This window comes from Pinus tabuliformis, chromosome 9 (genome assembly GCF_031772625.1).
Source record: "Pinus tabuliformis cultivar Carrire ecotype Pingquan chromosome 9, CPIR1, whole genome shotgun sequence".
Lineage (NCBI taxonomy): Eukaryota > Viridiplantae > Streptophyta > Pinopsida > Pinales > Pinaceae > Pinus > Pinus tabuliformis.
The window spans coordinates 489451576-489467942 of record NC_142307.1 but is presented as its reverse complement, the minus strand read 5'-3'; the positions used below and the strand labels follow the sequence as shown (position 1 = coordinate 489467942).

General features: G+C 36.4%; 1 protein-coding gene across 3 annotated transcripts; it reads right to left on the bottom strand.

Annotated features, from left to right (window-relative positions):
- Nucleotides 1-2321: 2321 nt before the first annotated feature.
- LOC149149350 (ran-binding protein 1 homolog c-like) lies at nt 2322-15123 on the bottom strand. Of its 3 annotated transcripts, none has more exons than XM_089440110.1 (5): nt 14777-15123; nt 13502-13653; nt 13220-13345; nt 2850-2942; nt 2457-2677 (listed from the first exon to the last, which is right to left on the bottom strand). In XM_089440110.1, the coding sequence occupies exons 1-4, from the start codon at nt 14950-14952 to the stop codon at nt 2875-2877; spliced, it is 522 nt and encodes a 173-aa protein (XP_089296236.1). In that variant the 5' UTR covers nt 14953-15123; the 3' UTR covers nt 2457-2677; nt 2850-2874. The 3 variants fall into 3 exon arrangements, with proteins under 3 accessions (XP_089296238.1, XP_089296236.1, XP_089296237.1); XM_089440111.1 differs by lacking the exon at nt 2457-2677 and adding an exon at nt 3036-3122; XM_089440112.1 differs by lacking the exons at nt 13220-13345; nt 13502-13653; nt 14777-15123 and adding an exon at nt 3036-3361 and having other exon boundaries at nt 2322-2677.
- Between the last annotated feature and the right edge of the window lie 1244 nt (nt 15124-16367).

The following is a 16367-nucleotide window of genomic DNA, read 5'->3' as shown; positions in this document are numbered from 1 at the left end:
GCAATGAGTCAAGTGAGATTTAAGGGAGTTCTAACACAGAGGGAAAAAGTAAGTGTGTCCCTTAGAAGCCTGTAACAGTACGTAGCCTGAAAGGAACACACGAGTTGAATGACATCACAAGATGGAAGCAGAATAGTTCACAATCCAAGGTGATGGGTTAACCTAACAACACACCTTCAACAAGATTCATAAAATTTCATACAAAATCTTTCATACACAAATTCTTAAGTTAAACAACATACATTGCTAAAGAAACCAAAATAGTCCAACTACAATAACAACATATACATGAAAACGTGTTGGCTCCATTATATTATTAAGTCAAAGTTCCATCCATACATACACCATTGATAGCTACTATCCCCAATAGTGGAAAAATACAGTCAACATTGCCTGCTCCTCCAAAAAAGTGTACTTACTCTACAAGGTGGAGAAGCCAAGGCTCGTCATAATACTCCCCAAACCTTCTCTAATCAATCACTACAACAAAACCAGTGATTTGCGCCAGATTTAGCGCCAGATTTTAGTGCATTTTTTTTGTAATTGTGATGAGCAACCTGGCGCTAAATCTCGCTCTATTGTACAATTTTTAAAGCGTCCTTTTTTGCACCTGATTTTGCATCCTTTTTCACGCTAGATTTTTCATCATTTTTTACACCAAACTATGCATCATTTTTTGCGTCAAATTTTGAACCAAAGTTTGCATCTTATTTTATGACAGGTTTTGCTTCTAGTTTTGTGTCATTTTTTGCATCTATTTTTCATTCTCTTTTGCTTCCTATTTTATGTCATTCTTTGCTTCCATTTTTGCACCATCATTTGCATCAAGTTTACACTGTATTTTGAATCCAATTTAACGTCTTTTTATGCATCCATTTTGTGTCAGTTTTTGCATCTAGTCTTACGCCAAGTTTTGTATCTAGTCTTACACTAGTTTTTGCTTCTATTTTTGCACCAGCTTTGGTGCCTATCTTTGCACCATGTGTTGAATTTGATTTAGCACCAAATTTTTCATCCATTTTTGTGCCCATTTTTGCATCTTTTTTTGGACCATTTTTTACATCCACATTTACGTTTGATTTGTCTCCATTTTTCCCATCTCATTTTGCACCATATTTTGCATCATTTGTTTCATCCAATTTTGCATCATTTTTAACACCATCTCTTGCATCTAATGTTACATCATTTTGAGCATCCAAATTTGCATTTATATTTGCATCTTATGTTGAGTCATGTGTTGTGTCCACCTTTGCATCTTATTTTGTGTCTAATGGTACATTCAATTTAGAGCCATTTTTTACGTCTACTTTTGTATTTGTTTTTGCACCAAGTTTTGCATCCAATTTTAAGCTATTTTATGCCCCTTTTTGCACCATTTTTTTGTGTCTACTTGTGTCGAATGTTGCATCATTATTTACACCGACTTTTTCATCCAATTTTGCATTTTTTTGGTGTCTAGTTTTACATCGTTTTCACCATCCAAATTTGCATCTTTTTTTGCCTCATTTTGTGTCCACATTTGAATATAATTTTGTGTCTGAGTTCGAGCCTAAATTTTCATGTGATTAGGAATCATTTTTTACATCCAATATGACATCCTTGGTTTCACCTTTTTTCAGCCCCATTTTGCATCTTGTTTTATGTCTTTTCTTACATCTTTTTTTTTCCTTTTTTGCACCCAAGTTTGCATCCCAAATTTACACCATTATTTGCATCATCATTTGGCATATTAATTTGTAACGTTTTTTGCTTCTTTTTAATGCTCAACTTTGCATCTTATTTTACATGTAGTTGTTGTCTTTTTTTGCATCTAATTTGGTGCCCATTTATGTGTCCTTGTTTTTGCCCAATTTGATATCCTTTTGTATGCCATGTTTTGTTCCCTTCTTTGTGTCAACTATTGCACAATTTTTCACTTCTAATTTAAAACACTTTGTATGTCAATTGTTTGCATTTTGTATTAATTCCTAGTTTAACATCCAATTTTACTTTCAATTTTGCATCCATGGTTACATCCGCATTTGACTTCTTATATAGAGTATATTTTTCTTTACATATATGACCCCCTTTATAGATTCATAGTGAAATATATGATAGTTTCTAAATATCATTAAAGCAGATATCACAATTCAAAATCATTTGTAAATAAATTTAAGAGAAATTGACAACATCCATCCAAAAAAATAACAATGTGTCATTAACAATTTTCAAAACATGTATAAAATAGCAACATAATACTAATAAAATCAGTATTATTTTTAATCAAAACAAGTAAAATTCAAATATGATTAACAAATCAAAATATTTCATGAATATCGTTATTCTACGATAAATTAACAACATACATAAATCAAACTCATCGTATGATTACAAAATCAAAATGTCTCATTGATATAGGGTAAATTCACAACACCCATCTAAACATAGCAATGTCATTCTACACAATAATTTCTTCATAAAAAACAATGCATGTGCATGCCTAGCTACCACCACCAAGATCATCCTCATGATCATCTTGACCATCCTCATTACTCTGATCCACATCATCACCAACACCGCAACTATCATCATCATCTCCTCCTTCGCCACCATCATCCTCATCCTCATCCTCATCATCTCCTGATATATGTTGAACATAATTTGGATCATCGTCTTGGCAATCATTACCTATAGCATTCTGACAAAAAAAATCAATATTACATGTTAGTATTAATTACATAACACAACTCATGTTTTTGTTATACAATGTTAACCATAAAATGAGGTAAGATATAATATCTAATAGTACTAAAAAATAAAATGAAAATATGGTTTAAAAGTATATTGGAAATCCAACTAAGATTACATACCATAGAGTCCATCCAAACAACAAATTCAACCCATCTCTTTTGCTGCAGCACCTCCTTTTCCAAATGATTTGGAGGTCTTCCATATTTTAGTTCCTATCAATCAGTAAATAGGGAGAAATTAGATAACAATGACTTTCTTCTAGTACAAAATTTATTAAAAAAATATCACATGTTTAATATACTTACAAAGGTTGTTATCAATGCTTTTAAACCTTTCTGGCCACTACGATGAGTGACTTTTGTCTTGGTTAACCTCGCCTTGGATGCCTTGTCCTTAAACATAAACCAATTCAATTTATTTTCACACAAATACATGTCTAAGATACTTATAAGTATTAATACATTCTAAATAATGTTTAATGAAAAATTCAATACCTGAATGCTCTCATTGCCGGCTTTTCTTTGTGCATCCAACTTCTCATATGATTTTACAAGTTCTTTCCATACTTTAAAAGGTATGTCAATAGGTCTTTGTTTCAGTCTTTGATCTTGAGGCATTTTTTTAATTTTTCTTGTTTCGTTAAAAATTTTGGTTAAAAAAAAACCGAACAAGTAATTCACATCAATGGCACGGGGACTCTATGGATATGTGTAAAAAAATGGCTATAAAGAAAACATCCAAAAAACATATGAGCTCTCCCTTTGATGGTCACTTGGGGCATATGGCTGGAAAGGAACAACTCCATTTTCGAAAATCAAGGACAATCCTTTCTCAAAGTCCTTCCTAATATTTGCTCCAAATGTCTTAAAATGAAAAGCAAAATTCAAACGTCATCCTTAAACCTCTCCCTTAAATATAACGTTGGACCATAAATTCTTCACTTTTATTGTTATCAGCTCTGGAATGATTTTTCTATATGCAATTATATAATGAAATATGTGTGCACTAATGAAAAAACATTGAGTTTCATTTTTCATAATCACAAACAATGAAAAGAAATCGCACGTAACTAGCATCATTTTGGAAATTTTATATTTATCAAAAATCTTTAACATGTTTTCCTCCCAGATCTCATAAAAAGGTGTGAAATTTTTTATATACTCTCCAATAAGCACTACAACAAAACCAGCGATTTGGAGGTTTTACACTAAGTTTTTCAACATCGAGCTTACTAGGGCTTGCACCACCGGGGTTATTAGTAAGAATCTCATGAGGTTTGCATAGCCATGATTATTAGAATCAAAATAGTAGGATTTGCACTAAAAAACAGTTCATAGAGCTTTCCTGCTGGGGAGAAAATCACAAGTTCAACTTTTGCAGTGCAGAGCACCGAGAGCTCGTAAGCTTTCTTCAACAATCCACCTACGTTTGGAAAATGTAGCCTGCCTGCTGGCGATGTTCTCAATCCTCTTCCTCTGCATCTTTCCCCTCACTATTCTTGTATGTCCTCTTTCGTTTTTCCCTCCAAACAAACCCTCTCAAATTGAGAAAGCAGAACAACTCACTCGATGAGAATCTGAATCCAATTATCGCTTCTAACAATAACCCAATACAATACCAGAAGTGATTACACAAAACCTCATTGACTCTTCATTTTTTTGGAAAAGAGCCAAGCATATACTTTTGACGAGGGTTTCCGTCTCAAGTCTGGCTCGCAGGACGTCGCTTAGTCAATTGCGAGAAAAGTTTTCCACCTACCTGTCACATACGATTTGTCACACTATATATTAAAATAAGGTTGATCATACTAACAATAAGGTTGTATAGTTTGAAAGGAGGGCTCTCCTGACTGCATTTGGTTGGTTTATAGAAAAGATTGTTGGAATGTGTAATGTGAATGCTCTGCTAACAGTTTTTTAAGCATTTGGAAGTATTAAAACCCCCTAGGATAATTAATGTAAGACCTGTTAATTAATGTGTAAAGATGGCTATTGTCCTTGGGCTACCTTAGTTGTTCGTGTTTATTGATCTGTGGTATTATGACTCCTCAAGTCACTATTAAACCATGAGAACCATGCCCAGGAAGACTAGTGTGACATTGTGGATGAGAACCAAAACTAGACTCCTATAACCCCCTTTTTCATCCTTTAAATTGTAGAATTAACTGACTATTCTAGTAATCGTTCTTCAGCACCTGAAGATGTGCACCCTAAATAATAAGAATAATACCTTGTAACATATGAATAGTCCATCCTGTGCATGTAGGATATGCACATGAGGTCCAATAAAATCACTAACCAGAATACCAGGTGTTATTAAAGCCTCTACAGGTTGATATATATGAATGTTATAGTGTGCAGGAGTATGATTCAATTCAATATGAAAATACAAAACATCTGATAGGATTTCCTTATACCTCATAGGCAAACAACCATTGTCCCTTCTATAGATGAGCAGAATAAGTGCTTGGTTCTCTACACTAAATAAAGACAAAATATAGTACTTATTGCTGACAAAATAGGATTTAAATCGCGGTTCAATTGCTTGACATTCAGCTAGTCACAGAATTGTAGAGTGCATAATCATAAGTGATGTTGCGAGCCTCATTTCTCAAAGTCTAAGGGTCTTGCGAGCCATAATCACAGCCATGTATGGCATATCTTGTGATTATAGCATTTTATGAGGTCAATTCTTGTGAAGACATTTCAGTTTATAATAAATTTTGAACCTCAACAGAGTTTTGGCAAGACCTGGCTGAGCTAGGACATCAACAACACAGCTGATATGAATGACATAATCTAGCCTCAAGAGGGAGCCTCTTTTGTTTCATCACTCTAACAATCTATGAAGTGGTGGAAAGCATAACAACTTCCCCTTGAATATGACACCTAAACTGAGTACAAATCCTAAATGATGCAGCCCTTGGTGCATGTATCTCAAAGTATCGATATTTCAAATGTTGAAAGCTCTTGTGCCCATTTGATATGCATTTGATTGCAGTTCCCCTGAAGAAAGAATCTTATAAAGGTGAGGCCATGGCCAATATGTTAGCCATATCCATTGGAGTTGCCATTGCTTGACAACTTTAGTGTGATCAGTCCCACCATGATTCACATGGGCTTCTACTCAACAATGGCTGTTACTATTGTAAGAGTATTCAAGCTCATTGAACCCATAGTATTGATAAGTGTATTCTTTGGGTCTCTGGTTTTCAAATTCTGCCTATGTTTTCCTCTCAGTATCATTATTTCAAATGTTGAAAGCTCTAATTCCCATTGCTGTGTATTTGATTGTGGTTTCCCTGAAGAAAGAAGCTTATAATGGTGAGCCTGAGGCCAATATGTTGGCCATATCCATTGGAGTTACTATTTCAGCTTATGGGGAGGCCAAGATGAATGCATGGGAGGTGATTCTCCAATTAAGTGTAGTTGCATGTGAGACTACCCAATTGGTTCTCATACAAATTCCACGAACATCAAAAGGGAATAAGTTGAATCCCATCACATCTTTGTTGCTCCTTGTTGCCTTGTTTTTCTCAGCACCCCCTGGGCCTTAGTAGAATACCCATTTCTGATAATCAGGGTCTCTTCCTTTGATTTGGATTACATGACATTTCTGCTTGTGCCTTGGCTCTTAATCTTGAAGTGTTTCTTCTGATAGGAAAGACTTCAGCCTTGACTATGAATGTTGCTGGTCTTGTCAAGGACTGGCTGCTCATAACATAATCTTTGTCTGTAATAAATGAAAAGGTTACAGTCATAAACTTGAGTGGGTGTGGACTGGCTTTTCTGGCTGTCTGTTACTATAATCATTTGAAACTTCAAGCTCTCAAGTCCAATGACAACCAACCAAAGTACCTCAGCAGTGCAGCTGATGCCAATGATGAAGGAGAAGGTTTGATAATGATGAGTGGGAGATTCTCAATCAGATATTCAGAATCAGTAGAGAAAAATCAAACTCAAGCTTTCGAGAATTTCTCGGGTTGACAGGGTATTGTTGCAGGTTTGTTAAGAATTATGGGAGAATAGAAGCACTTGTAAAAACATTATTGAAGAAAGATGCATTTTCATGGACTCCAGAAGCAATGAAGTCCTTTGAACATCTTAAAGAGGTAATGTGCCAAGCACTGGCCTTAGCTATGCCAAAATTCACAAAAACCTTTATTTTGGAATGTGATGCCTCAGGAAATGGAATTGGTGCTATTTGCAGTTGGGAACATCTACCTAGGACAATATCAACCAAGCACCTCTACTCAAATATGACAAACATATGTTGCTTACACATGCATGTAGCATTTGCCAAAAATTCCATGGCTACCTTACAACATGATGTTGGGTAAAAAGGCTAGTGATACAGGTCATAAATGCAGAAATAGACACTGAAACATAGTAAAATGCTGAAAATTCAAAATAGACTTTCCTCCCTCCCTCACTCTACAATCTTGAGGACAAACCATTGTATATGGGCTCTCAACACCAGTAGGCAGCCACGTATCACATAGATTTGTGAAAAAAATGCCCTCAAACAAGAACAAAACACAAACATTTCCAAAAATCTGCTCTTAAACAGTCAAAAATCCCACAGATTTTGATAAATCTACACAAAATCAACAGTGAAACACATGAATATGGATTTCTGATTAATCTACCCAATCTCTGTGGCAAAACACTCATAAATCTATCAATTTCTTCTTGAATCACCAAATCAGCAACCACTTCTCCCAGATATACAAATCTCACCAACAATACAAGGAAAAACAGATCCAGTCCACTGCCAAATCATCTGATCGGCCAATAAAACTAAGAAATTTCAATGATTAACTATCTACACAGGCCTCTATTTCAATTTTTTCAAGCTTTGTCTCCAAGGGCTCTGCAACTGCTCCCGCACTTCAAAAAATTGAATCTTGTCTTCCTCGCTTTGTACGAGATACACAATTGAATAACCCAACAACGTTAGAAGAAATATCATCAGGTTCTAGAGGTTTCCAAGCAGACTCAGCTTTCAGCACCTTAATTAGTGGTCGGGGTAAAAAGTCAAAACCAGTTCCTCCCTCTCCTCAAAATTTGTAAAGAAAGCTAATAATGCTCCTACCAGGGAGCTTCCTTCAAAAAAAATTCGAGTCACAACCCTTACCTTATCTGGGTCTGACTTCCTTGTCTTCCTCTTCCTTGCTGGGAGACTGACAGCCCCATCTACATAGGAAACTCTCTTGGAAATTTTCTAGATAGTTCTGAACTGAATCATAAACAATATGTTTGTCCTTGTATTTGTGTTGAAGTTGCTCTAGAACAAGCTCTTCTAGAGAAAATAATCCTCAAAAATGGAGACTGAATCCATGAGCAGACTCTGGATTATCAACAGATCCATTACAAGTGCAAGCTTTGTCACGAATATGGTCGCTTTGCCAATGATTGCAAGTCCAAAACCTCTGTTGTAAGTCCCTCGGGAGAATGTCAAGTCCCTAAGAAAACATGTGCAAGGCATGTCAAAGTTGGATCTTCGTTCAGGAAAGAGGTTGTAACTACCACTCCTTCTAACCCTTTTGACCCTTTCACTACCCTTCCTGACATGGTAACCAAACAACAGAATCTGTTTGCCCTGAAGCAGATGACCCTCCTGCTGATTTAGTTAGTCTTTACACCTCTCCTGTCATATCTTCCTCTCCAATAAAAAAGAAAAACCTTCAATGGACAACACATCCCCCTCACCCCATGACCCTGCTAACTCATCTCTCATTGAGAAGACCTCGCTAGTTGAACCTATTAACAACGAAGGGTCTCCTGTTCCTCATCCTAATAGGAACATCAACGCCTCCTGCAAGTAGAAGAAATCAAACTCCTGGGCTGATGGGGAACATCTTGAGCATGTTGAAAAGGGATTCAAAAAAATGGGAAGAAAACCTCACAAGGAGAAAAGAGATGACGCCACTGCCATTGAGAGAATATTAGGCAAGCAGAAAACATTAGAACAGCAACACAAAAAACCAGCAGAATGCCAGAAAGGAATCAATGAAATACAGGGACAAGGAGAAGGAAGCATCTCTCCACACCTCTCAATGAAAATAATTTATTCGAATATAAGAGGTTTTGGGAACACCATCAAAACCCTGGCAGTAAAGGATATAATAAGGACTGAGAAAGCATGCATTTTATTCCTTCATGAAACAAAGATGGATGCAAATGAATTTGAAAAAGCCAAGCAAATTTGTTGGGCCAGCAGCAAAGGTGCAATAGTCAGTGCGAGAGGGGACTCAAGAGGCCTTGCCACCCTATGGAACCCATACAAATATCAAGAACTAGAAAAAAAGACAACCAGTTCTGGATTAAAACTGTTTTGAAAGACTGTGACAAACAAAACTGTGGCAGTAAAGAAAATCCATCTGGGTAAAGCCAAAGAAGGTGTTAATGTAACTGCTTTAAGAGAAATCAAATTATTGAAGGAACTTTCACATCCAAGTATAATTCAACTAATAGATGCATATCCACACAAACAGAATTTACATATTGTCTTTGAATTCATGGAGAGTGATCTTGAGATTGTTATAAAAGACAAAAACATAGTTCTCTCCCCAGCTGATATAAAATCCTATATGCAAATGACGTTGAAGGGGTTTGTTGTTTGTTATAAAAAATGGGTTTTGCACAGGGATATGAGCAAAAAGTGCAGTATGTTGGAGCATGAGCAACTGGGGAAGTTGGTCTTCATCAACTACAACATTTGGATGCTCACAAAACAATTGCAGGCAAAGGATCTAGATCCAATTTTATTTGATAAGGTTGATCTAGTCTTTCATTCGGTCTTGGAGGATGAATCTCCTACTAATGATTTGAGTTGGCTTGATTGAAAACTCTTGGGATTCTCTAGTGTTTTGTTATCTCAAATAGAAACACCACATACATTTGTATTACAATTGTTGCTTTTGTCTAGCGATGTGGTCTCTACCCATAGCTATGGGTAGAGAGTGAATTTGATATTGTCCTAGGTAGATGTTCCCAACTACAAGCTATGGTTAGAGAGTGAATTGGTGCTATTTGCAGGGAACAGGCCAGTCATTCACAGTGAAGAAGATAATGACAAGATTAGTGTATAATGATGGACAGGATGGTGCCATGGTGCCAACCTAAATCTCAAGTAAGGAGACATCTGTTCATCAATTTGTCAAGAAGCATGGCCTACAATTCAATTGCTCTAAGCCTATCACTTCTTCCACCTGTCAAATAAATTGTTTCCTGTTTGTTTAGTTGACTATGGTTCTAATAAATATACTATTGTTTGATGTAAATAGACAAAACAAAACAAAAAATATGGAAAGTTGTGACCCCATTTTCTAACTACAAATTGAAATCGGATTACCATAGTGACCACCTCTGCTTATTGGAATCAAAAAGGGGGTGGGTTAACCCAATACGATACGAGAAGTGATTACACAAAAACTCATTGACTCTTCATTTGTTTGGAAAAGATCCAAGCATATACTTCTGACGAGGATTTCCGTCTCAAGTCTGGCTCGCAGGACGTCGCTTAGTCAATTGCGAGAAAAGTTTTCCACCTGCCTGTCACATACGGTTTGTCACACTATATATTAAGATAAGGTTGATCATACTAACAATAAGGTTGTATAGTTTAAAAGGAGGGCTCTCCTGACTGCATTTGGTTGGTTTATAGAAAAGATTGCTGGAATGTGTAATGTGAATGCTCTGCTAACTGTTTTTTAAGAATTTGGAAGTATTAAAACCCCCTAGGATAATTAATGTAAGACCTATTAATTAATGTGTAAAGATGGCTATTGTCCTTGGGTTACCTTAGCTGTTCGTGTTTAGTGATCTGTGGTATTATGACTCCTCAAGTCACTATTAAACCATGAGAACCATGCCCAGGCAGACTAGTGTGACATTGTTGATGAGAACCAAAACTAGACTCCTATAACCTCCTTTTTCATCCTTTAAATTGCAGAATTAACTGACTGTTCTAGTAATCGTTCTTGAGCACCTGAAGATGTGAACCCTAAATAATAAGAATAATACCCTGTAACATATGAATAGTCCATCCTGTGCATGTAGGATATGCACATGAGGTCCAATAAAATCACTAACCAGAATACCAGGTGTTATTAAAGCCTCTACAGGTTGATATATATGAATGTTACAGTGTGCAGGAGTATGATTCAATTCCATACGAAAATACAAAACATCTGATAGGATTTCCTTATACCTCATAGGCAAACAACCATTGTCCCTTCTATAGATGAGCAGAATAAGTGCTTGGTTCTCTACACTAAATAAAGACAAAGTATAGTACTTATTGCTGACAAAATAGGATTTAAATCGTGGTTCAATTGCTTGACATTCAGCTGGTCATAGAATTGTAGAGTGCATAATCTAAGTGATGTTGCGAGCCTCATTGCTCAAAGTCTAAGGGTCTTGCGAGCCATAATCACAGCCATGTATGGCATATCTTGTGATTATGGCATTTTATGAGGTCAATTCTTGTGAAGACATTTCAGTTTATAATAAATTTTGAACCTCAACAGATTTTTGGCAAGACTTGGCTGAGCTAGGACATCAACAACACAGCTGATATGAATGACATAATCTAGCCTCAAGAGGGAGCGTCTTTTGTTTCATCACTCTAACAATCTATGAAGTGGTGGAAAGCATAAAAACTTCCCCTTGAATATGACACCTAAACTGAGTACAAATCCTAAATGATGCAGCCCTTGGTGCATGTCTCTCAAAGTATCGATATTTCAAATGTTGAAAGCTCTTGTGCCCATTTGATATGCATTCGATTGCAGTTCCCCTGAAGAAAGAATCTTATAAAGGTGAGGTCATGGCCAATATGTTAGCCATATCCATTGGAGTTTCCATTGCTTGACAACTTTAGTGTGATCAGTCCCACCATGATTCACATGGGCTTCTATTCAACACTGGTTGTTGCTATTGTAAGAGTCTTCAAGCTCGTTGAACCCATAGTATTGATAAGTGTATTCTTTGGGTCTCTGGTTTTCAAATTTTGCCTATGTTTTCCTCTCAGTATCATTATTTCAAATGCTGAAAGCTCTAATTCCCATTGCTGTGTATTTGATTGTGGTTTCCCTGAAGAAAGAAGCTTATAATGGTGAGCCCGAGGCCAATATGTTGGCCATATCCATTGGAGTTACTATTTCAGCTTATGGGGAGGCCAAGATGAATGCATGGGAGGTGATTCTCCAGTTAAGTGCAGTTGCATGTGAGACTACCCAATTGGTTCTCATACAAATTCCACGAACATCAAAAGGGATTAAGTTGAATCCCATCACATCTTTGTTGCTCCTTGTTTCCTTGTTTTTCTCAGCACCCCCTGGGCCTTAGTAGAATACCCATTTCTGATAATCAAGGTCTCTTCCTTTGATTTGGATTACATGACATTTCTTCTTGTGCCTTGGCTCTTAATCTTGCAGTGTTTCTTCTGATAGGAAAGACTTCAGCCTTGACTATGAATGTTGCTGGTCTTGTCAAGGACTGGCTGCTCATAACATAATCTTTGTCTGTAATAAATGAAAAGGTTACAGTCATAAACTTGAGTGGGTGTGGACTGGCTTTTCTGGCTGTCTGTTACTATAATCATTTGAAACTTCAAGCTCTCAAGTCCAATGACAACCAACCAAAGTACCTCAGTAGTGCAGCTGATGCCAATGATGAAGGAGAAGGTTTGATAATGATGAGTGGGAGATTCTCAATCAGAGATTCAGAACCAGTAGAGAAAAATCAAACTCAAGATTCGGGATTAGGTATTTAGATCATTAATATTGTCTTGTGCTAGAGATTACTTTTCTTGGATTGGCTCCTCTATGCCCAGATCTATTTGCAGGGAACAGGTCAGTCATTCACAGTGAAGAAGATAATGACAAGATTAGTGTATAATTATGGACAGGATGGTGCCATGGTGCCAACCTAAATCTCAAGTAAGGAGACATCTGTTCATCAATTTGTCAAGAAGCATGGCCTACAATTCAATTGCTCTAAGCCTATCACTTCTTCCACCTGTCAAATAAATTGTTTCCTGTTTGTTTAGTTGACTATAGTTCTAATAAATATACTATTGTTTGATGTAAAAAGACAAAACAAAACAAAAAATATGGAAAGTTGTGACCCCATTTTCTAACTACAAATTGAAATCAGATTACCATAGTGACCACCTCTGCTTATTGGAATCAAAAAGGGGGTGGGTTATGCACAATCCTCCGTATCATTTGCTATTACCAGAGATAATTAAAGCCACCCTAAACTCAAGTCTTAACTATGCTGATAGGGTGTTTGGGGAGGGGGATCCCTTACCAACCCACTATAATCTGCACAAAAGCATCCTAAGAACATATGCAAAATCAACCCTTCAATGAAATGATCCAAGAATATAGGTACTCAAGCATTGATTTTATCAAAGAAAAATACAAGACAGAAAGAAAATATCATAACAAGGATTAGAAGAGTCTAAGAACAGTGCTCACTGTCTACAGAGCCAAGACGAATGCAGAAGAGTTCTTCCTTCAGTTCCCTATCTGAGAAATCAGTTGCATGCCAGACCCAAGTTTTATCACTACCTGCGTGCTCCTGAAGTGACATTGGGGAATGAACTGCAAGGCAAAAAAAAAAAACAATATATTCTAGATAATAAGGATCAACACAAATTCTTGGCACAGAAAGCCTCTTAAAACTTGGACGTAAGATAAGCTATTACAATCTCAGGGGGGAAATTACACAAAAAAAAACAAACAAACAAATTTACATACTTAAATGGTTTGCACATATTTTCAATGTCTTGGATTGCCTCATGACCAGCCGAACCTTTGTAGTATCCTTGTGCTTAAGAAACTTTACTGTTCCTACACCACGCTCCTTCCATTGATTCCCATCCTTGTCAAACCTGTACAGCTTCGCCTTCCTGCAGGGTCAAACATATAAAAAAGAATGGGAATATTAATAAACAATGAAACTGCATTAGGATCATTTTAAGAGCCCATGGCATCCATTAGAATTAACGTCCGCAATATCCCACCATATCAAATGCATTCAAAGATTAATTACCAACGACCTATTAAAAACACAGGAGATATTCCTTAACATTACCGAAAAGGATCCCACAAAAAAGCTCAATAATAACATCAAACATGTAAGAATACAAATCATCAACTATTTAATAACAAAAGAATGCTCATCCCATACATCCCCATAAAGTACAGAAATGATCAACAGCCTGTTCAAAACATCATAGAAAGTCAACGAAAACAGTTGACAGAAGACCAAAACAGACATATGCCTGAATCATACCACCTCACAACATAAAAACACAAATCACCCTAATGCCAATAACCAAAAGACAGATTATCAAATAGGCCCAATTCAGTATTCAATGGCTAATCCAAAAACCAAAAAATACGAAACCACGTATGCATAACAATAACAAATGACCATCACACCCCCCACTAAACCAGAATAACAGAGAAACCATCATAGATTCTTCAAAGACATTGAAAAAAGGATGGCCTATAGTTCAACAAAATATAAAAAGACTCATCAAAATACAAAACCCCCAATGATAACAAATAAACCATAAAATGCATCCCCGAAAAAATCTTCATCGGCAGCCTATCAACATAGGAAAACAATTGTTAAAGACCATAATGAGATGAAAAAATGCTGATCAAAATATCAATGGGACATCAAAACATCAAGAAACTCACAAAATACACAGAAAAGCAAAACCCTAATTACCCGATAAAACAAACCATAGCCCGCTAAATGCATCTACCATAGAGTTTCTTCAGCACCCCGTTGAAATGACAAATCCGATCATCATCAACAGGCGAACAAAACATCGAGAACCCGATAAAAACAGATCTTACTAAAAAGGAGAAAAATTAGAAGTAAATAACTACCCAAATGCATCTTCCTTATAGTCAAGGTCTCATTTATGTGCACAGGAAAAGGGCCACCGAAGAGGCCATGAAAACAACTTTCAACTGAGAAAACAAAATCATGAAATAGCCATGGATTAAGAAATTTACATGTCAAGAAGGACATCCTCCTCTTCTTCGCCCGTGTTGACAGTAACCTCCTCAAGCTTAACAATGGGTGCAGCCTGAGCTCCAGTGTCCTCTTCCTTTCCGGCATCATCCTCGTTCTCTCTCGAATCGTCATCTACTGCCCGTGTAAGAACAGGATCCTCCTGAGTTCCAGCCATCCCAATACCAGATAGTGAACAGAGGGAGGGCTCGAATGAAATCGATGGATCCAAAATATGCCAGAAACTCGCCCAATATCAGACACGAATGCGAAACCCCGAGGATTTTGGACAAAGGATTTAACTGTGCAAAAATGCTTCGAAGGCAAAGGGCAAAGAGGTCGACGGAGAGAAAACTCTCTATATAAGGGGTTTTGAGGTCGATGGAGAGAAAACACTCTATATAAGGGTTTTGAAGAGGGAAGGCCGGTAGCTGTTAAATATTGAGAGTAAAAGTAGCATCGTTAAAGATAATATAATAAATTATTACAAGGATGGTTGGGGGGTTTCAAAGGGAGAGAAGGCCATGGAATAACCCCTAAATCATCTCCAACATGAGAGGCCTACTTCATTCATGTTGTCATGTTGGGACCAGAGGTTGTTGTGCGTTTTTTGTTTTCGCAATTTTGAACTCTTTCCTCGGTGATATATTATTGTGTTTATTGTAATAATAATGGGATGGGGTTGAGGGGTTTGTAAATGAGATAAATATGGAAAAGTAATTAGAAATATTGGTTTTAAATTATTATAATAAGTATTGTTGTGGTTGATCCATGATAAGTTGTAGGGTAGTTGGTTTGTATGGGGTTTAGTTGTTACGAGGTCTTAAGTTCAAATTTCATGGGGAGGGGTTGAGAATGGAAGTCATTTTGGGGGCATCAAAACTATTCTAAGGGGCACCTTCCACTGAGCTTTACACAATCCTCGATGTTGAGGATGAAAATAATATGAATATGCCAAGCTCACTCTACAGCCTAGTATGGTTACGGCCATGTTTGTCCATCATTCCAAGGGGCATCTTCCACTGAGCTTTACACAATCCTCAATGTTTAGGATGAAAATAATATGAATATGCCAAGCTCACTCTACAACCTAGTATGGTTACAACGATGTTTGTCCATCATCAAAGTTGAAATTTTGCTAGTGTCGGCCAAAATAAATTTTAAAAAATAAAAATTAAAAAAAAGACAAAATACAAAACATTTAAATAATGTTTGCTCATAAAAAATAATTGCCAATGAAGAAATTGGATCCCTCTCCGCTCATATTATATCTATATTTAAGATGGGTCTATGCTAGTGGATAACACAAAAATCACAAAGTGAAGAAGAGTTTAATTTCAAGTCAAAGCAAAACTTTGGGACTAGCGCAATTCATCTAACTTCTATTGAAATGCGGTATTTATACGTGTAATGTGATATATATATATATATATATATATATATATATATATATATATATATATATATATATATATATATATATAGTGTAATTGCTATTATGTTGTTAAACGGTTGTTTAATTAATGTTGGTTATTCGATGGCAAGATGGTTTTGTAACTCTTAATGATGTAATTGTTCATCTTCTTGGTTGTA

Bases quoted from the DNA above. Each gene is read 5' to 3' on its own strand.
- LOC149149350 (XM_089440110.1), bottom strand. From the start codon at position 14,952: ATGGCTGGAACTCAGGAGGATCCTGTTCTTACACGGGCAGTAGATGAC. The intron at 13,346-13,501 runs GTATGTAAATTT...TTTGCCTTGCAG, and splicing joins AATATGTGCAAACCATTTAA to TTCATTCCCCAATGTCACTT. The intron at 2,943-13,219 runs GTGAGCACTGTT...ACTGATTGATAG, and splicing joins TCGTCTTGGCTCTGTAGACA to GAACTAAAATATGGAAGACC.